Source organism: Apteryx rowi, unplaced genomic scaffold, assembly GCF_003343035.1.
Source record: "Apteryx rowi isolate R43461 unplaced genomic scaffold, aptRow1 scaffold_557, whole genome shotgun sequence".
NCBI classification, from domain to species: domain Eukaryota; kingdom Metazoa; phylum Chordata; class Aves; order Apterygiformes; family Apterygidae; genus Apteryx; species Apteryx rowi.
Window position 1 is genome coordinate 536,029 of NW_020450824.1, and position 24,937 is coordinate 560,965.

A 24,937-nucleotide genomic window follows, 5' to 3' on the forward strand; every position below is an offset into this window, starting at 1 on the left:
GAATACAGATCACAGGTTCAGTCCAAAATTAATTTCAGGTAACTAGTGAAGAACAGCCTGAGTTTCTAAAATGTGCAATCTCCAATTTTGTAAACGTCAGTTGTAGCTGTGAATGAAAATTGAATCACTTTTATTTGGGTACCTAATTGTAGATTTAAGTGATTGATGTTAGTGGCCCAAGCTTAAATACTTTTGCCACCGGACATTTTGTTTGTGTTTATTTTACACATGCAGTGCTATATCACAGTAAGTTATCTTTGCCCTTTCCTGGCGTGTGTAGCAAATGCAGCGATTCATTCCCACGCTACTGGTGAGTGCTGAGCGTGTCCCGCGTGCCTCCCTGCTGCTGTGGCCGTGCCGGGTGCACCCAGAACGGTTCCTGGGCTCCCCTCAATGCAGAGCTGACTTCCCCGCGGGACACGTTCCTCATTTCCTCACTGCACGTCCAGTAAGGATTAGACAGAATCCAGCCCCTAATCTGCAGGGATTGCCAGACTGCTAGTAATAGTGCAAAGTAAAATAATTCAGGATTGAGGAAAGAAGTTCATCTCTCTTCAGCATCCCAACTTCGTAAGGATTTTGCAGACCCATGGAGTAATTTCCTTTGGCTCTCTTAGGAAAGATACACTCTTTTCAAAGGATTTGATGAGGATAAGAATTAATTTTATCCCTCACAAAGTAAATATGTTTTTTTCTGTCATTTATCATCATACTTAATGTTTACAAAACCATCTGGTTCTTTGATTCCAATTGCTTTCTGTGTCTGTTGACCACTATCCCAATAATGCCAAGCCGGCTGGTGTTGAGACTTTGAGAGAACGAATTGCTGAGGGGGTGAAAGTAGGCTGCCCTCTTCATGCTGAAGCCAGGGAAGGCTGGTGTCAGTCTAGGCATGTCAGCTGGAGCCCTCCCCTAACGGTATGGGAACAAAAGATGTTCCTCTTAGTATTTATCTGCGACTCCAGAGTCCTCTCCTTCTATAATGGTATTTGTTCTCCTGTAACTGGAATTTATCGTGTATATGACTTTATACCCTGACTCACAAATAGCAAGGCTTGATTTGGGGGGATTTTCAGTACCTACAACTACTGTTGCTTTCAGTGGTATTTACAGCTTACTCAGAGGTTCAGAGAAATCCTATTTATGCATGTTGCTGTCTCGGATTCAGCACCCATGGTTTTTGGTCATGGGCTTAAAACTCTTTGGAGATTAAATGAAGCCGTTTTGCCTACAAGAGAAATGACTGTGTGAAGTATGGGGGACAGCTCTTAATTGCCGCTTAGGTGTACAAGGCACAGAGAGCAAATGGCAGAGAGACGTTTAAGCAGAAATTAGAGTGCATTCAAACGTAAGGTCTGGATGGGCGAGAAGAAATTTCCATCGCTGCCAACTCGGTAAATGTTTAATTTGGAGATCTATACTTCCACATCTGGCTTACATTTAAATACTGTAAATATTACTTCTTTCACTTTTAATTTCTTTCTTTTTTTCAATTCAAACTTTAATTTATTAAGAAAGATAAAATCTCTTAAGGGGAGAGATTGGCTTTTTATAGCTTTGAACAAACTAACTATGCATTTGCAATAGGAAAATGGAAACTGCAAATTGTTAAAATTTCAGGAGAGAGATGTAAGGCAAAGGCTATCTTGCTCTTTTTGCCAGTATAGTAAATTATCACCTGAAACAACAGAACAGTAGGAAAAACATCTTGGAAAATAGAAATTGGCCAAACGCTTATGTGGAATGTGATTTGGGTTACAGCTTCCATGTGTGATTTGAGAAGCAGAAATGATTCACGGCTGTTTACTTGTGTGAAGACAGTGTTATGATGCACAGACAGATGCATAAGGAAATCAGATCTAAACATGATAGTTCTTTCTCCTCTTGCTGATTCTCTGAAAATGAAAAAGAACAATTTTGCACTACTCTTCTGTGCATTCACTTATTCAAAGGGAGCTCTGCAGGTCACAGGATCAAATACTGTGTATCTTGCCTCACGAGATAGCCATGTATCTTCCCATAAGCCTTAGTTYGCTCTTAATGTGCACCAGAAATGATACTGAATTAATCTTTGCRATGCTGACAATAGATACGCACTGGTGCTCTCGGGCTGGTTTTTATCAAGCTGTTCTAAATCGTCCCATTGTTTGCTAAAGATCTGGCAGTGAACGTGCCGCAAAACCAGCCGTGTCTCACACTTGGAGAACGTGCCTAACCCTTTCAAGGTGCCTTTTCAAGGGCCCCTTTAGCGTGCCCAGCAGAATGGGCTTTCTGACATGACCGCAATGTAATCAATAATAATAGAAACCATAGCAATTAATGGGTTTGGTCCCAAACAAGGGACATAGACATTTGTGTAACTACTTCCTTATTTAGAAAAACACTTCAAGCATGTATTTACAGGCTTTTCCAAGCAAGAAAACTGAATAAGGCCCCTGGGTTGGGGCTTTAACTACTGAATGTTTTTGCATAAAATATTAAGATGCACATAAGTTTAAAATATTGCTCACCATGGTCAGTTGCATGGTTTAATTGAAATCTAAGTTAGAAAAAAGAGTATGTGAAGGATGGGGAGAAGAGTTTGGGCAGCAGAGAAAGAAGCACAGCATTTCATCAGTCCAGGACAACAGGGTCACAATATAACAGGAGCCAATCTGCTCTGACTCAGCAAGCGTAGCTTTGGTTTACATTGCTGTGACTGATCTGGATATTGTTTGTTAGTAAAGTAGGTATAAGGAGTATTTATAATGAGGCAGGAGTGACCCATAGTTTTGTGACTGCTTTTCTGGAAATGTGTTTTCAGTTTGTTGTCCTATAAATGTCAGTCAGAGCACTGTGTGGTGATCGTGAAGTACTGTGTGATTTTTGCCACACATGGGTGTCTGAGAAACCACTTTTTCCTTATAGTTAGACAAGGAAATAGCTGTGGCTAAAGTTGGTATGTCCAGATTTTTTCATGAATGGTTGTATGGAATAACTAGTACTTTCTTTAGCTGCAGCTTTATTCTAGTGAAAATTATCCTAAAATTCTTATGCACTGCATTGATAAATAATAGGTGTTGCTTTGGTTGTCAGGTAAAGCAGTGCAATTGCAGCAAATGATGGTAAGGTTTAACTGGATAATCACTAAGTCTTGCCAGAAGCAGAATTTCTCCCAGAAGGTTAGAATGGTGAAGCCCCATTTCTTGTGACAGAAAGCCCATACCTGTGCCTAGCCTAAAAGACCAGAGGTTGTTTCATGATGATGTGTTAACCTCCAGGAACCAGAATTAATACAAGAGATCACTGGGGTTCCCAGAGCTGAGTTTTTTCACTGATTCTTAGATGATGATGGCTTTGCATCATGTTGTTGTTGGGAATGTTCTTGTCTGGGTTCCCTACCTGGGTGCTGATCTGGGTTTAACGACCTGTGAGAGCTGATGGGGCTTCTCCTGCCACCAGCGCAGTGCTGACTCCATATTTCCAATTCTACAAAGCCTGCARAAGTTTGCTGTCTCTATCTGTTACTTAAGTGGGTATCTTCATATTGCTCCTCTTTAAATTCATCTTTTCCTTAACCTGTGGATGATCAGGGATCTGTTTTATCTTCTTTAAAACTTCCCCTAAAACTTTTGGAAATTCCTCTTTGCAATAAACCTATTGTCCTTAAATTTTGGGGCAGGAAGAGAGGGGGAAAGCAGCCCAGAGAGACAGAGAACAATCCCTAACAAGCACAGAATAACTCAGTGATTATTGGCTTTTGTGGCAGCATTTTTCAATCTCTCCTGTGTGAGCTATGTCAATAATCAAATATCTAATGAATGATGGATTTGCAGCCAGATTTCCCACATCCTTGGTGAGGTCTGGGCAATCAGGACTTTGAAATAAATATTTGGCTGAAACATTCCTCAGTACTTCAGATTGAATCTACTTCTATCCTGTGCTGTGGCAGTGAGTTTTGCAAGTAATTTGATCTTGTACAATAAAGTATTTCCAGTTGAAAGTTGTTCAGTATCTCTGTGTTTTTCCTTATTTTTGGATTGTCATGATGTCATGTACTTTTCTCCTGTGTGACACCAGTTAATCTTTCTTTGTATGAAAAAGTTTTACACTTACAGTTATTTCATTGCTCATCCTCAAATCGTCTCAGTAAAAAGTAAGTATTTACATGAAAATGAGCAACTCATAGGATCTTATTTTCTGACTGCAGTGGTCATGTCCAAAGATACTTCATCAAAATCAAGTTAGTATAACTGCGATCATTTTTAGTTTGCTTCAACAAGCATCCTTAAAAAGGAATACACACTTAAAAAGCAGTGCACACTGACTTTAGCATGTAAATGCCACTTTACTGCAGCACRTGCTAGCTTTAAAAGTATATCTCTGGGGGCTTTAGAAAGTTAAGACAAAACTCCTGGCCTCTAGCAGAGATCCATGTGGATAAATAACACATTTCTCTGCAATTCTCCTGATTTTTCTAAAAACCTCGGAATAATCTTTTTTGTTTGTTTACACTACAGAGTTCCTATTTATATATGTAAAAATCTTCATGTGATATACAATAGTGATTTGATTTTCAAAATATCCTAAAGGCCCTCATGCTTGTGGAGAGTAGATGGAAGTTTGGTTCATGACTCCATAAATGGGGTTATGTTTAAGTCTCATCTGCTTCAAGACAGGGCAACGTACTTAATGACAACAGAGGGGATTCCAAGAAGGAATAATGTGCCTCTGATTTCAAAAGCTGTAAACTTTAAAAAGGATGTCATGTCCTTTTTACCTGTTTTTTTTTCCTATATCACCCATCACACCTCTCTTCTCATCCTCCATGAAATAAGTGTATGACTTTGTTTTCCTGTTCTTTAGTTTCATTTAAATCTTTTTCCCAGTTCTCTTGGTCTCTGAATTTCTGTAATTCCCCCGCCTCCTTTTCCCCTCTCGCTCACAGGTGCTTATTGAGAACTTGCAAAATGGGACATTCCTTTGGGAAGCCTCATGATACTTCTTCATGTCTGTGTTTTTCATGGAAACTAGAATCTCTTTCAGTCAAGGCTCTGTCCCGCTCTCTCCAATGCCAGGGGGGTGCCATGACGGTCACAGTGACACAGCCCTAGCCCAGGAGGTGATGCAATGTCGTTTCAGCAGCATCGGAGCAGGTTTCAGAGCTTGCAGGTTGGATCGTGGTGGCAGCTCAGCCCACTTCTCATAGCTTTTCAGCTTCTCTTTGATCTCAGCCTTAATGGTCGAGTGGCTGTGAGTTCCCATGCTTTTTCCAAGCGAGCCTAGTGGGGCTTGTTTGGTGCAATTGGAGTCTCTCAGCCCCAATAAATTCTTTTGGTGCTTTTCCAGGGGCTGAAGTATGAGACCAATTTAAGGAAATAATATAATGTACTGCTGTAGTAAAGACACCATACATCTGCACATGATGACAACTTAACTGCAGGTACTCTATGGGTCCCCCAGGTTGTATTTACTATGTCTCTGAAAATGACCACAAGCTAGGAAAGAGCCTTAATTCTTTCACTGATAGAGCATTTTTGGAGGATATGTTTTTCCTTTACTATAAGTTTTAAATAGGGTTTCCCCCCTCCTGCTGGCCCCCTTTCTTGATTAATGCCTGGAGACTATGGATTTAGAATGACATTCCAACCTGATCTAGTAACAAGGTTTGGATGTGAAGCTGTGAGAGTCGAGCCAAGCTGGAGGCTTCGCTATGCCAGAAATGCATTGTTTCAGCACTCTGTCTGGGTAATGCACCTGCACCTACACATTAGAGCTGCCACTGAGAAAACCTTCTTGCAATTCTGCTTCTCATTACACCCCCAGATCAAAATGCTCTTTGTAATGACATGGTATCTGGCTAGMTCCCTCTCCTGCGCTGGTATACCCTGAGGTTTGTGGGATACTGATACCATGCTCTCCAAGATGTTCAAAAGCTAAGATAAACATTTGGTAATATGGATTTATGGCCTTCTGTGCACATGCAGATCGCACATGTTGTAACCACACTGAAAATATTTCCTGAAGAACAGCAGGAGAAAGGGTGGGAGGAAGATGGGCTAAGATTTAAGGTGGGGAAGGAAAGGTAATTTTTTTGTTCTTAATGCTCTTATGAGCTAATGGAACCATTTAAAGCACTGATTAGAATTAGTTTGGTGAGGAGAGATGCATTTTTTGCCACGGAACATTCAAATTCAAAGTATTTAGCTACATTAAGCAGATGTGGGGAAAAATGAATACATCAGTTATAAATCATAATATTTGAGAATCCAGCTCAAAACATTAGGGAGGGGAACAACTTATCTATGTTTTCAATTTAAAATTGCCAGAAGTAAATAATCTGCTATAAGTCTAATTCTTCTGCTGTTAAAACCACTGTGCTGTTTGGGAGCAATATACCTTCATTTTTTCTTGTGTACACACACATGCATGCATATTCTGTCTTCAAAGAGAGAGGTTCATCGAAGTTTTTGTCTATCCTTGTTTTGCTAAGTTCTGGTCTATACCTTTTGTCCATCACAGTTTGTAACTTTATTATCTGTTGTTTTGCCTGGCAGTGGTGATGTCTACCATCATTTTCACATTTTCACTTCTCCCCATGTCACTTAATTCTCTTCTATGGCAGATGACAATCACTATGTTTTCCAAATACAAGCCAAGGCTTGTAATCTTAGTCACAATTGTTGTTATGCACCCACTAGTTAAAATAAAAATAATCTTACTGTAGCACTCAACGTTCTTTAAGAATATGTTCTTTAGCTAAATATGTTATTTTGCTAAGTATGTAAAGGACTTTGCTGGGTTTGTTTTTATGCTGTGAAACACAGTACTCAAACGAGAATTCTTATTACATTATGCTTGTATAAGAGAAAACTTCCCAGGATTTGCAAAAGAAAATTCTGAATATACTTGTTTCAAAAAGACGAAAAATGATTTGGCCAAACGAGAAGTTTTTGCATTAACCTGTCTGGAACAGGGTTTTATTCATGTCCCGTGTGGGCATGTAAAAGGCACAGTCTTGCTCCCACTGAAGTTTTGCCCTGGACCTGACCGAGATGAAAACTGTGTATCTTTTGCTTTTCTTTCTCTTAGAATCACAGTCTTTCTCAGAGGTCAAAGCATCTTGGCCTTGGAGGATTCACAGGAGATGGGATCCACTCCTATTCTCCGAATGTTGCAAAGCTGCTCCACTCTGTTCTTTAGAGTATTTCTCAAACCATGGAAAAGTGATAAACTTGTGACAGAAATTCAGARCAACAACTTTTTCTCTTACCAAACTAGTGAGGGAACTGAACTGGGCTCCAGGAAATCTTCATCTACACTTTAGGCTTTACCAGGCACTTATTTTTCCTTGCTGCTTTTCTAATGTTTTCTGTAATATTTTTTCTGTAATTTTTTATTGCTATGTTTTAGACAAGTTCAGACCATTGGCTTGATACTCCTCATTTAGAATGCTTTCATCTGGAAGTAACTCCACCAAAAACGATGTCTTTTGACCTGTGAAAAACATTAATACATTTGTGGAGAATGGGGATTATTATTTCTTTATTTACTTCTATCTCTGGCATTTCATGGTTGCACTTGCATAGCTTCTGTCAAATCTGTTTTCATAATATTAGTGATGTTTGACAGTGACAAGGGTCTCTGCCAGCTAACTCAGACCCCATTTGCAATTGTCATAGCGTTAATGAAATTCTTTGGTTTTATTTCCCATACCCATCAGTTTTGTTGTTTTGGTTGTTTTCATGGGAATTAGCTRCTGTCTATGCTAATGGTTGCCAATTTATTTTTTACCAAATACTGTTAATCTTTTGAGTTCCAAGTAACTGTAAACATCCCGGCAGTACGTGAAAGATTAGAGGGGAAGAGCTTTCCATCACCTTTTGAAACCATGTCAGACTCTTAACAAGGAGCTCTGTGGTACAGCAGCTTTGGGAGAAGGTCTCCCCGATGATTTCAATGGGACTAAATCTGCAGCTTCAGCATGAGCAAAATTGGTGATATCAGACTTAGTATGTTTTAAAGCAGATCACAATATTCTATAACTGGTTTGTTTGATATTATTTGTGAGTATCTTCTCATCTGAATATCCCATGGAAAAGATGTGAATTTTCAGGCTTCCACACTGCTACTCAGTCAGAAAGTTACAGAAATGAGGCAGGGTGAAATTCTGAAAGTCAACGAAGTCCCATGGGAAAGTCCAATTAAAACTGTAGGATTCAGGTGCCTCAGTCATTTAAGGCACCACTGTTCCTCTTTTTGGCCTGGATGACTTAAACAACAAGCAATAGTTTCAGATTTTGAGTATTGTGTATGAATACATAGCATCGTGGGTATCATTTCAGTAGATATGCATAACCAAAAAAAAAAGAATAAAGCACACCCCTCTTCTAAGCAGTAAGCGTAAAAGTTTCATGAATGTAAGCAAGAAAAAAAATTGCTTCTAGGTTGTAACATTCTGAGAAAGTTGTTGTGGTTGTTCTTTATCTGTAGCRTGCCGTAATATCCTCTCTACGTTCTGCATGTTAAAGACAAACGGGGAGATGGATTCTTTAAAACAGTTCTGCTGGTTTAGTTTGTTCAGTAGGCTTGTTCTTTAAGGTACTGCAGATTAGGCAGACATTGAAACTGCCATATTAAGTATACCTCTTCCGGATATCTGATTCCTCAAATCTCACAGAAATGCATAACATTGATATTGTCAGCTGTTTATCTAAAATGTTTTTCTTGGAACTGTTTAAAAAAGTGTAGCCTCAGTAGTCCTACATATCAGTTTATCCTGTTCTGAATACATTCTCTCATTCTTTGTAAGGACATGTATCGTCTGTGTTTGCTTCCTGTGATTCAGGTGATTTGGAAATAATATGAGTGACAATTACATGGCTAACTCACTCCCTTCATAAGTCTTTTTATTGGCTTCCTCTCTCTATCGCATCAGATTCATGATCTTCGTCCTCACCTGCAAGACCCAACAAATGTTTCCAAACCACTTATCCTGTTCTCTCAYGTACGCAGTACCCCTTCTAACGTGTGAAGGTCTCCTTCAACTTCTCTCTCTTTTTCCTGCTTTGTTACTGTCTGTTGTACTATCTTTTGTATAACCTCTTCCTGGAATGGTTTCTCTGACCAAAGCATATGCACAACTTCCAGTGCACTGAGTAGTCCCATTGTATTCAATGTGTTTAAAGTACTTGCTGGAACTGGGGCCTCTATTCTTTTTATCCCTTCAGATTTCAAAGACGTTCTGCCTATAGACTGTTTATCATTTCAATCTGCAAGTAGATGACAGTTTGACTTTCTAGTTATACGTGTGTCTCATGTGCGTAAGCTTTGCAGTCAGATTACAAGCTATGAATCTATTGTAGAGAAGAGATAAGGAATGTGAATACTCTGTATGCCATTTTGTTTCACTAATATCACAACTCTGCCATGTTGTTTGAATAGGAATAGAAAAGTTGCCTGCTTAATGCCCTGTCATCTCTCTGCTCTGTCGCTAAACGTACAATTAAATTAGATATGTCAGTCTCTCAGATTAATAGTGTGTTTATGATTTGAATGGATAAAAAAAATCTGTTTTCAATATAGATATGTTGATTTGAGCCATTCATGCTATATGTTGCTGTGTGTCACACCAGTAGTTGAAGTGTGTTACATCAAATTTTAGCAGCAAAGCAGTCAATGCCTTTTTCTGTACTGAACATTCAACAGTAAGCAAATAATTGATCACATCAAGAGCAGTGTTTTCAAGAAGTGGTGCCTGAAGTTAAAACTACTCTTTAGAAAGTGATGGAATAAGTTGTGCATTTTTAAATTTTCTTTTTACATTACTAGCTCTCCGTAGTTCTCCTCAAATTTAGCAGTCTCCTGGGTGCTCTGGTCACACAAAATCCTAGCAAAATGCATCTCTCTCTTCAGGGGTGTTGGCAGGCTGGAAACTGCAAAGTCCATGTCCCATTTTGCAGCAGTTTTCACATCCTGAACCCAGAGTGTGTAATCCAGAGCTTTTCTGAGGATATGTGTTTTATATCAGCTGTTGAGATCTCATCAGTTTGGGAGTGAATCTCCCAAAGAGTGTTTTTTCTGAAGACAAGGTAGTTCTTTCCTGAATAGATGGCACTTTTGCCATTTGAAAGGAAGTTAAGTTGTCAAAGATGAAAATTACTGATGAATTCTAATCTCTCCTTTCCTGCATATTTAAAAACTGAGGTCATTGTGATATAGATAAAATCCTGAGAGTGTTCCAGGATGGAGGGAGGGAGTTGTAGAGCAGCATTTTGAAGATGTGCCTAAATTTTTAAGGCTTTTCTCCTAAATTTTTGTATGGCTGTCAAATTTTGGAGGATATCAGACTTGCTATGCAACAGCTTGCTGAAAGCAGCAACACAGGCCAGAGCACCACCCCCACAGTGCCTGAGGTATCCCACCAGTCTTGTAGACTGAGGTGTGAGGGGAAATGAGTTCTTCTCAGGGCACTGAGATTTTCAATCTGCTATTTTCCAGTTCCAGTGGGAGAGATGCAGCTAAATGTCCCTAGGTCACTTGGAAAACTCAGTCTTAGTGATTCAGCAGACTGATTGTTTTAAGGATTCACTCGCTGTTCAAGCCATTAGGATTTCCAAGGATTTGCAATAGTGAAGTTTGGGAAGGAGGACGGAATACTGTTCAAGAATTGAAGGTTGGCTGTCTCCCCTGACTTGACACCCCCTCCCTCCACAAGTAAAATACTAGACAAAAAATGTGTTGATTTTTCTTAAAGTTAGTATTTTTCATCAGTTCAGCTGGTAATTAGAAGTTTCAGCAGATGGTTTTATGGATTAATTTTTTCTGAACTCAACTCCTTCAGTGCGTAAGGAGATTACAGCTGGAAAGGAAGAAGACCCTTTGAAAGAAACCACAGGAAGAAAGGCAGAGAGAGATATATGCATATATTAAGCATGCTTTGAATACATGCCTTCAGAAAAATCCATCATTTCATCTCAGTTGCTTAACCAAACTTTGATCAAGAGGACTAATTTATTCATAGATGTTAACCCTGCTTCCTTCAAAAGGGAAAATGTTTGAGAAGCTGGCCCAGCTCCACAAAGTACACACATACCCAAATCGATATGCAGCAGTACTTCAACATTTCCTTTACTAACTCACCTACCTGTCTAGTTGTCATTTAGTTCCTCCGGGTCTTCCTGCTCATCATGACTTACTGTGGCTGTGATCCAACAAAGCACCTAAGCATTGTGCTCAGTGCAACTTCAGCACACATCTAAAGGCCATACTTTTAAAGGTGTTAAAGTTAGAGTTAGGTGCTCAGGGGGATTCACAAAAAATCTGTAGAAGCTCCCCCCGCAATGCACCCTGCCTACCACAAGAAATCATCAGGCAAAAAATCATCAGGTTTTGGAAATCCTTCTTGGCACTTACCTGTGTCTTTGGCACTTGAAGCAATTAGTTGAATGATGGCTCAGGGCTCCAGTTGTTCATCATACTCTGGACCTTAATGGGAAAGGAAAGCTAATAAGTGAACCTGCACGACAACCAGATGAATGCTTAACCATGACACCTCCCTTAATTTCTAGGTCAGCCTTCGCTAGAAATTCACTTCAAATAGTCAGTCCAAACCCTTGCCTAAATCTTCATTCTTTTCTGAGGAAGATTCAGTTCTCTCTTCTCCCTTCTCACTGCTGATCATTTTATYCTCCTTTTTCTCCTGTGGTGAAGAAATGGTGTCAGTAAATCTSCAGTAAGTGAACTCCAAGTTCCCTATTGTCCAGAGACTGTTGTTCACATTCTCAGCTGGCCCCAATGCTGGGTGTGGAACAGGGACAGAGTGACCAGTGTGTGCACATTTTGTTAAAGACTTTTTTTTTTCTTTTTCTTTCTTTTTTTACACCAAGGCCTGACTAAAAGGGAGACTTTTATGGCTGAGATTTTTATTTCTATGGGGTTTTTTTGCTCCCTGCTGAAGATACTTTAAAAAGGCAGATTAGGGAAAACAAATTTCTTGATTGGCTCATTATTAATGTAATCACTGTGTACTGGTACGCAAGTGAATGGGGACTCCAGTTTTGTATGTTGATCTATCAGCTATACACAACTTCCAACAGGCCTTCAGTGATTATTAATTGCACAATATGTGTAAGCTATTCATCCTGTTGTTCTCTCAACAATTACATGCCTCTTTTTTATCTTCTCTGTTGTAGCTTCAAGATAAACCTTTTTCTTTTCTTTGGTCRTAAATCCTAATGTGTTGGGTGGTTTTATTCTTTTTAAAGATCGAGAGAACTAATAAGATAATAAATTCTGAGTGACTACTATACAACTTCTGGAGTCTGACAGTAGTTTCATCATTTCTTGGGACTGGGCCTATAACCCTGAGGACTTCAATTTCTTTCCCTTTTATTGCTTTTATTTCTTTTCTTTTTCATATTAATCTTACCCTTCATCCTGAAATGCAAATGCCATACCCAGCYGAAGTTCAGACAGAATGCTGGGAGTGCCGAGCAGATTACACAAAAAAACATCTTGGCTACCAGAAATATTTCTAAATGCTCCAATGCTGAGGATGTGTCCTAACGCGCACTAAAAGAGAAAGCACATGGACCTACAAGTTGGAGCTGTTAGTCTACAACATGCGCTGCCAGCTGTGGAGAGCCAGGTTGAATTACAGAAAGGATGACCCAGGCACAGCTCCGATGCCAGATGTGGTTCAGTTCTGAATATTCTGCTGTGCAGCCCRCGGCCACCCACACCTTCCTGCTGGAGCTGCAGCCCACAGCACGCCCTGAGCCCTGGCCTCGCCGCAGGCTGCTGCTAAGGATGGAGTGTGGCATACTGGGACACAGAGGCAGGAAAAGCCATGGTGGTAAGGAAAAGGATATCAGCAGGTTTATTTTACACCAGTTCCACTCCTCTGTTAGGCAATGTTTGGACTTCCATGATAYTCAGCTCACAGAACTGGGAATGAGTTTAAGAGATGGAGCTACACAGCTACTGGYTTCATGTTCAGCTCATGCTTTCTGTATGATAAAAGAGCTGTTTTGTTGTGTACGTATATGCACAAAAGAATATAGTGTTACATAGCAGGGAAGAGTCAGTTCTGCAAGCTGCAGTGTATGGCACAGGTCCAGTGTCTGGAAGTATATTATAAATATGTGCAGGAATAGCTGTCATAAAGAGTTTTGTCAAACTGAGTTTGAGGCAACTGTGCCATTTCTGAATGCTGAAATGTCACCTGAATTACATGATCATCCCAAACAGACACTGACATAATCTCTGCATGCTGATATTTTGCAGAAGGGTTTTGTGTGTGCTTTTTTTTTCTTAAGCGTTTTGAAAACACAGGTAGTGATTCTCTTGTTTAATTTCCCACTGCTACTTGTCAGTCCAAACTTAGCAGTGGAAAAGAAACCTTTTACACTCAATGACAGGTTGAGTCAGTGATGCGCTGTGTCATGTCAACAAYGGTATGTTGTTAAAATCCATATCTTCTTGCCCTGGAAGCAAGCATAGTGTCCTTTTTTTCCCTACTGAATTTTGGAACATTTTTTGCAGTTGTCAAGGTCCTGTAAAGAACTATTCTGCCCAGAGGCCAGGAGAATTTGGACACAAGGAAGAGTACTGTATTTGAAAATGAGAAAGAAAACTTAACAAAGCTGTTYGGGGTTTGTTGATTTAATAACATCCTTCTGAGGCAGCAAACTTGAGACACAACATTTAGATTTTGAAGACTGAAATATGTGGCCCAGTTCAAGTCCTTAGGCATTCGTGGAAGGTGAAGTGTAATGACTTGTGACATAATCACATGACAAGACAAGGGAGTAGGCAGTTTGTGAGACTACACAGAGATGTACAGGATTATCATCTGTATCCCATTGCTGCATGCAGAATACCCACGTGGGGGTGTATGTGTAGACAGAGTAGATGTATCATGAGCTGTGTGTGTGTGTTACACATACTTCARATCATCTTTGATTCATAGATAATTCATGACCAGAAGAAAACTCATCCGTTGAGTAAGCTCAGTGCAACAAATATTTCAACATCTGCATATGTACGTGTGTATGTGTGTGTGAAGCAGAGGAAGAAAATCAAACCATCTTACATGCTGGTAGATAGACCAACGAGATGAACTAGGCAGCAGCTGTAAATGGGCATAGGCAGGAGAAATGCACTCACCAGCAGTCCCTGAGAATATGCATCATTGTATTTTCCATTAGAAAATTACTATTWCATATGAAGATTATAGGTTATTATTCTGTCAAAAGGCAGAAAAAAGAATAGTAGGATGATAGTATCTTTTGGCTATGGGAAGTCGAACTCTTGTGTAACCAAATTGCTTTCCAAGTCTTCTTTTTTGTTGCTGTTGTTCCAACTGAAAAATATGACAAGCCATGATAAACTCAAAATGCACCATTTAGTTAACACATAGATAAGTGCTATGTACAGTAGGAAAGCTTTAGACTCACAGCATCTGAATTCAGGCTAATGGATCAACCTCCTGCCTGCCACATTCCCCCTCTGGCTGTTGCTGGAATCATGTTGTCTGGCCTTGCCATACATGGTCACGTGTCATCTTAAGTGAGTTATCATTGTGCCAAAATTGCTTGAAAGAGCTTTCCTCACTCCTCAGAAGTATCTTTCTATCTTAAAGAAGAAGATGTAGCGCATATTTCTCGGAATGGTCTAATATGGGGGTTTAATTGTTTCGAGTCCATAAATCCTGTGACTTAGGAATGTTCCACATGGGGTTTCTGCTCTTGAATCCTTTTCTGTTATGTTTATGCAAGCTCTTTACCACAGAAATCCTGCCAGGGTCTAGTGSAACAGCTTTGAACTGCCTTCCCATGAGACCTTGAGGTCCATCCCACCTGCATCATGGGGTTGAGATTTGTATTATGGCCTAGTCCAGTCTGGGTGTACGTTTCCCAGGCAATGTGCTTTTGTAGTTCAGCAAGCCTCTCTGCTAGCATACAGCTCCTAATAGCTGTCTTGAATTCACCTACTTTCAGTTTATTGCCCTTCATGGTATGCTCGTGTAAACTGAACTCATCAGAGCTGACTTACAGGCCTGCTGAGCTGGCACACAGCTTCAGATCAGGTCAATGGAAGCTGCAGGTGATCATCATTTTTGTGTATCACGCTCTTTTTCCTCCTTGATGTAGGGAAAAGGGGTGATCTTAGAGGCAGAGCAGGCAGGAGGTAGAGCAGCCATGTGGCTTGGAGATTATCAGGAGAAGTGGGTAAGATGAAAGGGTTATGGTGCTAAGAGGAACTCTGCAAGCCCTTTGATCTCAAAGCTGCTCCAGCATGCCACAGACTATGTCAAATGAAAGCAAGCCTAAAGCCAATCTGCGTGCCCCACTGGACACCTCCCGGCACTCACTGTGTCCAGTGTTCATCAGGACTCTCTGCTTACGTGGCAGGGTGTCTTGTGCAGAGGGCGTAGCTGCCTGCACATCCTCACAGCGCTGGTTTGGTGGTGTCAGATCAGGATCTTGGCCCTCCCAGAGAGTGTTGCATTCATTACACTTTTTCTGTGAAATTATAAGAGAATGGGAATCAGCATGGATGCACATCCTTTCACAGCTCTTTCTGCAAAGTGTCACCTATGTTAAAAAAAAAAGGGGGGGGGGGATAAAAAAAATCAGGTGTTTTTAAAGTGACACAGTGAAAGGGGAGTCAGCAGATCGATTAGATATTTTCAGACTCTTGCCATTAATGACCTTCGTTGCCATGGAGTAGCTCTAGTCCCCACGATTAGCAGTCCTATGTTGGTTCTTGTCCTGTGCTTTTTGAACGTATTGTGTGAACGTTAGCCCTTCTGAAATCAGTGGCAGCTTTGCCATTGATCTCTGTTGAGCCAAATTTCAGGGTTTCTCATATTGCCTGGGAGAGAGACAAAGAAGAGGCTGCCTTCAGCAACTGCAAAAAGAAGGTGTTGATGCTGGCCACAGAGCATCCCTGCAGGAGCTGCCCAGATTTGAGCAAGAGGGAAAAGCTGCATCTCTGCTAGGTTCAGATGCATCTAGTGCTGGTTGGCACAGTGTTCATCCTTAAAAACTGCCTTTCAGTAATGAAATATCATTACCACCCCCAGTACTGGCATGGCTATTTCCCAAGTTCAGTAATGAGATGCAGCAAACTCTGCATTAGCTAAATAGCAAAGGCAAGGTCAGAACAGTCTTAAAAATTATTTCTGCCTGCAGTGCTAAACATCCTCTCACCGTTCCAGTTCTGCACAGCGAAGCCTGGTAACAGATTAGATACAGAGATCATATGTCACCACTTCCTCCCAGTGCCAATAGTATAAAGAGGACTTGTCAGACAGTATTTACCATGGTGACTCCTGCTTTGTAATTAGAGGCTCACCAGGAAGTGCCGTGCTTTTTCACTGCCTGTAGGAAACCAAGGCATGAATTAGTCCTATGGGCCAGATGTTCGTTTCTACCAATTTTATACAAGAGTTCAGTGGAGTTGCTTTTGATTTACAACCAGTATGGAAGATAATCAGCCATGAGAATTTAGCTAAATGTTACCTGTTTTTAACCCAATAGTGCAAAAATAACTACTGTGCACAGTAGCTGTGAAGCAAATCAAACTGCCTTGGTTTTCCGAAGTACCGTAACAAATCTCATCCTACTGTGGCAGTTATTTGGTAAATGTAATTACTTCAGTCAAAGCTGCTTCAAGATGAAAAAGAAAAGCAATTCTCAGCATCTCTTTAACTCTTTTACATGGAAAGAAGTAGCTTGTTCTTATTTAACCAGGGGTCTGTGACATGCATCTTATTATGAAACAGTGGTTGGCGTGGAGTCAGGCATATGTGCTGTATTACACAGTGTCATGTCCCGCTGAGACATTGACCTCGTTTGCACCAGAAAGCTGTGACAGGACTGACAGGCCAATCCCATCCAAGTATATTGCTACTTTGTCATATTTGGCAAGCGCTTGAAGAATGCCAATTTTCCCCCTATTAGAATGATTATTGATGCACTCCTACTGGAGGGCAGAAAGGAAGAGGGTGTCATTTTTCAGGATAAAGGAGTTACTTTGGTTTTTATTTCCATTTCTTCTCACCTTTGTTGTCCTGCATCTCCCCGTCTCCCTTGTCTGCACCCTTCTGCTACTGCCCAACTAAAGAAAGCTGGTCTGTAAATTACCAGGAGGGGGTCTGAAGCCAGATAGTTTGCATCGCAAATTCATATAACCACAAACTGAAAAAAGCTGTTGAGCCATCATTGTTTATAATTAGTTTTTGACTGAAGTCCCAGTCTGCTATAGGGAATGGTTTTATCTTAGTGTATGTGTGGGTGGGAAGAGAAAAGCAGAGAACTGAATCAAGGAACCAATCCTTATCCTGAGGGGAAGAAAGACTAGGGTAGTGTAATCTAACCCCTTGGGATCAAAGGTGGAGCCAACACAGACATAAACACCTTTACACTATGTTCCCTCTCCCTGATTTTGCTGATTTAAATAGTAAATAATAAGTTGGGACAACAAAGCTCTTACCCTGCAGATACACACCTTCTTTTCTTTTGGTCAGGTGGTGAGTGGCAACCCTCGGACTGTTCAGTGTCTGACTGAAACACTCTCCAGTCTGTGCAAGCCTGATGCACCATTGCATTTCAACTCCTAGAATAGGCTGTGCAAGTCCATCTTCCATCAAAGCTGGGTTCCCACCCTGGAATAAGGGAAAAAAGGGGACAATCATGCACCTGGGCTTCAAAATACAGTTTGTAAAACCTTGCCAAAGATTTGCCTATGGGAAAACAGTTGTCCAACAGCATGTCCACCCAAAGCCTTTCCTGCCGTGGCTAGAGCTGGCAATAGGGACTGCGTATCCTGGGGGAAGATCTCTGACATTTTCTGTGCCCTGACTCCCCCTGCCACTGATGAGCTGTAATAAAGCCTGCCTTACATCTCACAAGAATGTCAACTGGTTTAATGCATGTTTACAAAAGGATCCAGAGATTTTTGGATGAAAGACATTCTATAAGCACCATGTGGTTTGATGTGTTGCCATCTTGGTACCCGAAGGAGAACTTTAAGTATACAAAAACCTGTATTCATATTCCTGGATTCTGGAAAGGCACTCACCTGCCTGCGGAATGAAAATCTGCTCTGACCAGAATTAGCTGATGAATGAAAAAAAACACCTCACATATTTTAGTCTGTATTCCCAAGCACAGTGTGGTACTTGTTATATACCACTACACCAACAATTCATTGTTAAAAGAAAAAAAAGATGCATTCTTCTTGCAGCTGGACTGTGGGCACTGCTAAGTGTCTCATATTCCACATACTTAAGAGCCGTGCTGAAGACTGTTAAATTTGTTCCAAAACACTTGGAAATCAAACAAAATGATAATAGAAAAAATGTACACAGTAAATTTTGAATTTGGCATTTGATCCTGTTCATCTGATAGCATGTTTTCATCTCAGGATAATTTAAATATTTAAAGCTACCTGTAATTCTGTTAATAAAAGTCAGTTTCCTTGGATTGGGATTATAGTAACTCATAGATAGTACTTCCTTCTGCAATTTTGTTTGTTGTTTGTTCTAGAGAGAGAAACACGGATGAAATCTCCTGGGTCCTGATTTCCAGCCTCCTTTTATTGCAACAGCCACATGGTAGAAAGCACTGAGTAAAATGATCAAGTTTCACCTTAACAGTAACTGACAGTGAAGAGAGAGGCTGCTCCAGAGAATCATTCTCCAACCCCTTGCTCCCCTCATCAAAACTTTCCTTTGACTTCCTGCCTAAATATATTTCCAGACAGCATATATTACTTTGTCCTTGCATCAACATTGTCCTCTAGCTTCAGCAGCCCTTCTCATCCTGGCGGCTGAAGCTGGGGGTGCAGATTACATGAATCTCATCATGTAATCRGTTGTGTCAGTTTTCAGTGAAGACTGTTAGAGGAGGGACGCAGGTGGAAATCTCTTTCTGTGGCCAGACATCCCCAAATTCTTCCTTATAAGAGCAGCCTTCTCACGATCTGTTGGCCTTTGTTGTAGAGAACATGGCAATGTCAGGACATGCGGGCTGCAGCATTCCTGCRTGCTTACGCATGGGAAGGGCAGCCTGGGAACTGCGCAGGGGGTTGTCCAGCTCTGTTGCTCCTCAGTACGGAGTTCAGACAGATTCACCTCATTTCACCAATGGACATATTGCAGCGCTCTCTCTAGCATCTAAGCACATGACGGCAACTGATTTGTTGTGGAGCAAAGAATCCATAACAAAACTGTTTGCATTAGACATTCATTTCTCAATATAAAGCCTGTCTGAGCTCTGATCTTTTATTCACTGGACATCCAAAGCTCCCACTGGCTTAAATGTGGAAGTATTGTAGGAGTGGGGCTGGAAACTTGGCAAAATGCAGGAAGTTATTATCCAGCAGCTAATTGACTATTTCCGCCTTCAGATGTTTAATTTCTTTTTAATGAACGTGGGGAAGTCTTTGCAGACAAACTTTTTTTTTTCCCCTGAGATGATGTAGAGCAAATCCTTCCTAATCTGGTAGTGGTTTTCCAGCACAAACAGTCTCCATTAGTGTGATTTCTCTTGCTAAGCAAGTTGTGTCCTGGGGGACAGCGAAAAGCTGTATGGATGAAATAACATTGTTGAGTGAAGAGTTAAAAGAATTTGTGTATTTAATTTGTGTATAAATTTGTGCATATTCTTATTCTTAGGTTTAAACAGTGCATACAAAAATTCTGTATGTTTACCACTTAACATGGCTACACAGGAGCATTAAATAATCCTACAGATGAGTTAACGTGATCAATTACAGTATCAGAGTAAAACCATTAAGCTGAATTTATTATGTCCACCCACCTTTCACTCATTTTCTGCAGACTCTCAAGTACTAGGTTGCACAGAATTCCAGAGGACAGCTTGTACTTGCATCAGCTCATTTGCTCAAGAACTTAATTTTGTGCTGAACGCATCTCAAGTCCATTTTACATTACCTGGGTGAAATCCATCAACTTCGGCGGCACTGACTTTGGTAATGCCAGGATGAACTCTGTAAGGGTGTTGTAAATTCATTGCTAAGTCACCACGCACTGCTTCAGTCACACCAAAGGTATTCAGAATGTGAAAAGGCTTAGGATATGTAACAATGAGGCCTATCGTTTTACGTTCTTACAATGTGAAGCAGAAATCAAGGCGCTTTTAAAACTGGAACCCATGTATCTAGCTGGAGCAGAGTATCCTTGCAGAAGATAGGAAAATAAAGGGCTTTGTATTTTCAAAATTTCTTGAGTCCTGCTTATGCCCAGAACGATTTCCTGACTTCTTCCCATTTCCTTCTCCTTGTACAAAAGATACACACATCTGATAAGAAGCAGAAGTGCAATGGGCCACTTAGATGATCAAATGAGTAAGTACCCTAGTGAGGTACATGTAGCAGTGGCATCACATCATGCAATCTGCAGTTACATCTGAGCTGAAAAGGTTTCTAAACAAACACTAACAATGAACATGCAAATCACAGCCTGTTAGCTGGCTGTGTTTCAAGTACAAAAGCCAAAATGGCTAAGGCCAGGTGATAAAAAGTTTGAGAAATCAAATAGAAGTGTGAGAATTCCTTTGGAATTCCAACACCTCCAGCCTAGAAGTAAGATGGATAAATTGCTGAAATCCTTTTGTGTGCATTTTGTATTGACATAGTGGGCTGATGATTCCTTCTGTTGTGGCGTTTAGCGCTGAGACATTTTAGAAACCTGCAAACACAGTCAGCCTGATTGAACGGCTTGCTCTGGAATTAATCACAGACTGACACCTACAGCTCTTCAGGGAGCCGGGATTTTCTTTTGGGAACTGAAGTTCAGCCCCTCCCCCCTGTGTCTGGCCCATGAGGAAACATCCAAAAACTCTTTACTACCAGAATTACATTAAAAACAAGAGAAAGAAAAACAGTAAGGCAGCAAGAGAGTTACAATGAGATCCAAAGGGGAAACTGTTGGTTCTAACATCTGGTTTGCAGATCTGTGGTGGTCCAGGAAGCACTTTCAGGTGGTCTTCAGAGCTGTTTCCGTCACAGTAGTAATTCTCAAGCACTACCACTTCCCGCTAGTTATAACCTAGGCTCTGAATCTTTTAGTAGCACTAGTACTGAATAGATGAGAAGACAACTAGGGGCCTCAGTTTTGGTTTGCCAGAGACTAGATATGTAGGACCACGTTTGGACAGATTTTCTAATATTTGGTAGACTTCTGCTCCKCAGTGATCTCTTTGGCTTTCAGAGGGGCTGTTGTGGAATCAGGAACTACTCAACATGAATAAGTAGGTCAGAACCTGCCCTTTAAGCTGGAAGAATGACATCCATTAAAAGTACAGTATTTCTGTTTCACATTTTCACAGCTTTTACAACTGGGATAGAAATGTCAGCACTTCAAATTCCAGCCCAAATTACCAAGTGATTGCAGAAAATGCCTGTGGATTACTCTTCAAGAACAAAAGTGATAGGAAAATAATAAATGTGGATCYGAAGGTAAATGTTTTTTCTGCAATATTTTGGATTTCCTTTATGCAATAGAGTTGGACTGCCAAGCTATTGAAGTCTGATTGCAAATAGTGTGTTTATCAATACGCACCTAATATTTCAGGCTTACTCAGACATACTGTTCTCCTTGTTAACATAGCTACTATGGTCCCTGTCAGGATAAACTTAACTTACCTTGTTTATAACTGAGTATATCTAGGCCTCTCCCTTGTGAAGACAGCAATCAAAAGTTGAACTGACTGATCAAACTGAAAGATCTCCAAAGCAGGATTTCTCTTCTATCCTTTCCTTTCCCTGCTCTTCTACCTTCCAGCCAGAAGTAGAAAATGTTGCCCTTCTCGCCAGGACAGGCTTCAGGCTGAGTCTATATCCTACTAACTGAATTGGCTGGAAGTGTAAAGGAAAGGGAAGCGTAGCAGAGTGAACAGACTGAGGAGGAAAGCAGGACTGGCTGGAAGGATTGAGGACAGAGGCCTGGAAGACTTACAGAGCTAATGGGCTGGCAGTACATGAGCAGGTGCATCTGGTGTGGCAAGACAGTGTGTTCTATTCAGATGATGCTACATGTGCCTCTTGCTAAGATGAAAAATTGTTAGGATGTTGTCAACCCATCCTGGGGCTGGTAGACCCTGTATTTGATCGCCTCTTAAAAAATCAAGTTTCCTATTATGAAATATGCCTGCAGGTGGATAAAAATAAAGGAATATGAACTTGTTTTGAAACAAAATGCAAGAATTGTAATAGCCCACATCCTGGCTGGTGCCGAACATGGGCAAATCCGTAAAGCACGATCAGCTCCTGTGTATGAAGTGTGGGCCCCCTTCCATCCCAGCACTTTTGCAGTGATGAACTGAAACTAGCAGAATTCCTTCTCCAACTGCACAGCCAGCAGGACTAGTGCTTGTCACCRTCACACAGGCTTTAAAAAGAGGGAATGCAGAGTGACTTTGCCATGACAATGCTAGTTTGTTTTATAAWATCTATAAAGTCCATGAGCACTGAGGTGCCGATTCTCCAGCCCTCTGAAAAACATGCCAATAGTTTTGCTAATTGTATATGACTTTCGGTTGTTGTCTTCAAATTTGCTCCAGTTAAACTGAGTGAAACCTAAAGGCAATTCTAAGAAAATTATTCCATTTTTCCTCCTTAATGCAAAATACTTGAGAAGTCCTGAGGAAGGCAGCCCCACTAAGACCACTTGGTTCTTGCAGCAGATTGAGATTACCACCATGCCGTAAGGGTCAAACTCCAATTTAAGCCCTGTCCCAAACAAAAGAGAAATTTGACACTAGGTGCCTGTTCTTGTGAAGAACTGCAAAGTAAATCATTCAGAAGGATTTACCATTGGATAAAAAAAAGGAAAATGCTTGTGCCTCAGTAGTGCTATATACCAGATGAATGTTATAGACTCTGTGACTCTTACATACTATTGACAGCACAAACGTATGCTTTGCTTTCTCCTAAAAATGGGTCTGATCCTATTATTGCTGAAGTTGATTGATCTATGCCATTTATTTCAGACTTTGCCCACTACTGTTTAAGTAACTCTGTAATTATTTAGATTTGCAAAGCAGTCAAATCCAAACAAAGCAAATGCACTCACATGCTAAAGTCACCTTGGCATCCTATTTCCAGCCATAGTTGAAAGTTGTTTAAATTTCCACATACATCTTTTGTTGAGAACTAAATGGGTGCTAATCTTATAAACAGCTTCCCTCTATAAGAAACTGACTGTTCCTTTAGTGCTAACTGCACTTTTTTAAACTTTACAACTGAAGTCCTTGGACTATAGATTGAATGTGACAAACACACCCAGGCTTTGGTTACTCTCAAAACCAACATGAAGTAAGCTGGGCAATAATTTGTTTGGGTTTGTACTGAACAGATCTAGGATGATGGTTTCTTTGATGTGTTTCCCATGAAAGATGGTTGCATATGAATAGTAACAGTACAAAATATCAAATTATATGTATTTCAAAATAAGTGTATTGGTTTGTTAGAAATTCAAAAATGCATACCTAAAAATGTGTTTGGTTGCATTGAAAGTGGGCCACCAGTCTAACTTCCTACAGCTGCAGAACATCTGTAACAAATAACCAGCTCTTTAGTGTCTATGTGAAAGATCCTTGCAGGCCGAGAGCCATACTAAGATGCGTTGGTGTGCGTACATTCGGTCTCCCTGCAGGTTGCAGGGTACAGGCATGTGGGTCTCCTTGAGATCCATCTGGCTCCGTTTTTTCTGTAACACTTACGGATGCAGAACAAGCTTTTCAGAAGTGCTTGCTGTGGGCCAAACTGAAATCAACATGAGTTCTCTCAGTGGTTTCAGCTTTAACAGACTCACTACCAGCTGCCTCGTCTTTACAATTGGACCTTCTCTTTGACCAGTTGATAGTCCAGTTGTTCCTAGCTGTGTTTAGCTAAAAGAACTCTATCACTGTCTTTCCATCTGCTAAAAGCAGCGCAAGAGAAATTATAGGTTATCTGGTGCCTGGACATTAATCTTCACTGAGAAATCCCCACCCTCAAAGGKGATCAGCCTTTGTGTTCCAAAGGAACAAGAAGATTCATAAAATTAAAAACCATGCCTTGTCTCTCCTGACTGTTTGGGTATCTGTAATATTCTGTGTTTCAGGCCTACCCAGGAGACAACACAACGCGGACACCTATTGAAACAGATCTCTACCTCCATGTTGTTATCTACGACCATATCCTCAGAAGAGGGGCATAAGGTCCATCTTTGTGGCTGTTCTCCCAACTATTTGTCTAGTTACCTTAATGCCATCTGGAAGAAAAATAAACAGATGAAAGAKCTTTACCTTGTGATCAGGGGAAGGAGGGTGGATTTTCAGATTGGTTTAGAGTTGGTTTGTGCCTAAATCCTTGAGGGAGGTAGGGTGGAAGGAAGACCCCACACTGATATGCAATCTATGTATCAGGGCCCCTTGATTGCCCTCTCTGAAGTCCGTGGGGCATGTGGCACTGCAAAGGCACGTGGGGGGAAGAGAGAAGGTTTTGGACCCAAATTTTTCCACTACTAGTAATCCAGCAGGGTTGCCAGCTACATGTGGAGGGGCTGCATTCTTTCCTGGAGTAAAGCAGAAACTACTGTCACATAGTTTCCCAGCAACAAGATGTTCTAAATTATTCCTGGGAGACTTCTTTCAGGGAGGCCTTGGCCTTTGTGGAACAACTAATCCCATTTAATATGGACCAAGCCATGCACAGGGTAGCCCAAGAAGTCACACCAAAGAGACTGGTAAACGTAAAGAAATCTGCAGCACTTTGATGKCAACAGTGGTTCCTTGAAGGCCACTTTTCATCCGTTCCTGCTCTTGCAGCTGTTCTAGTACCAGCTTGCCAGAAGTTCAGGCAGCAACGCAATGGCCCAAGGGACTCCCTTCCATTCCCAGGGCACTTGGGTAAGTTGCCCATACTTACATGACCCAGCTGG

At 40.9% G+C, this 24,937-nt stretch overlaps 1 protein-coding gene across 1 annotated transcript in view; it reads left to right on the top strand.

Annotated features, from left to right (window-relative positions):
- The window catches only part of CFAP299 (cilia and flagella associated protein 299), a 244,017-nt gene extending 219,803 nt beyond the window's left edge, over positions 1-24,214 (top strand). Inside the window, exons 5-6 of the mRNA XM_026081628.1 lie at positions 21,342-21,471; positions 24,119-24,214. Coding sequence (XP_025937413.1) covers positions 21,342-21,471; positions 24,119-24,214 — 226 coding nt within the window. The remainder of the gene's footprint in view (positions 1-21,341; positions 21,472-24,118) is intronic.
- Positions 24,215-24,937: the final 723 nt, after the last annotated feature.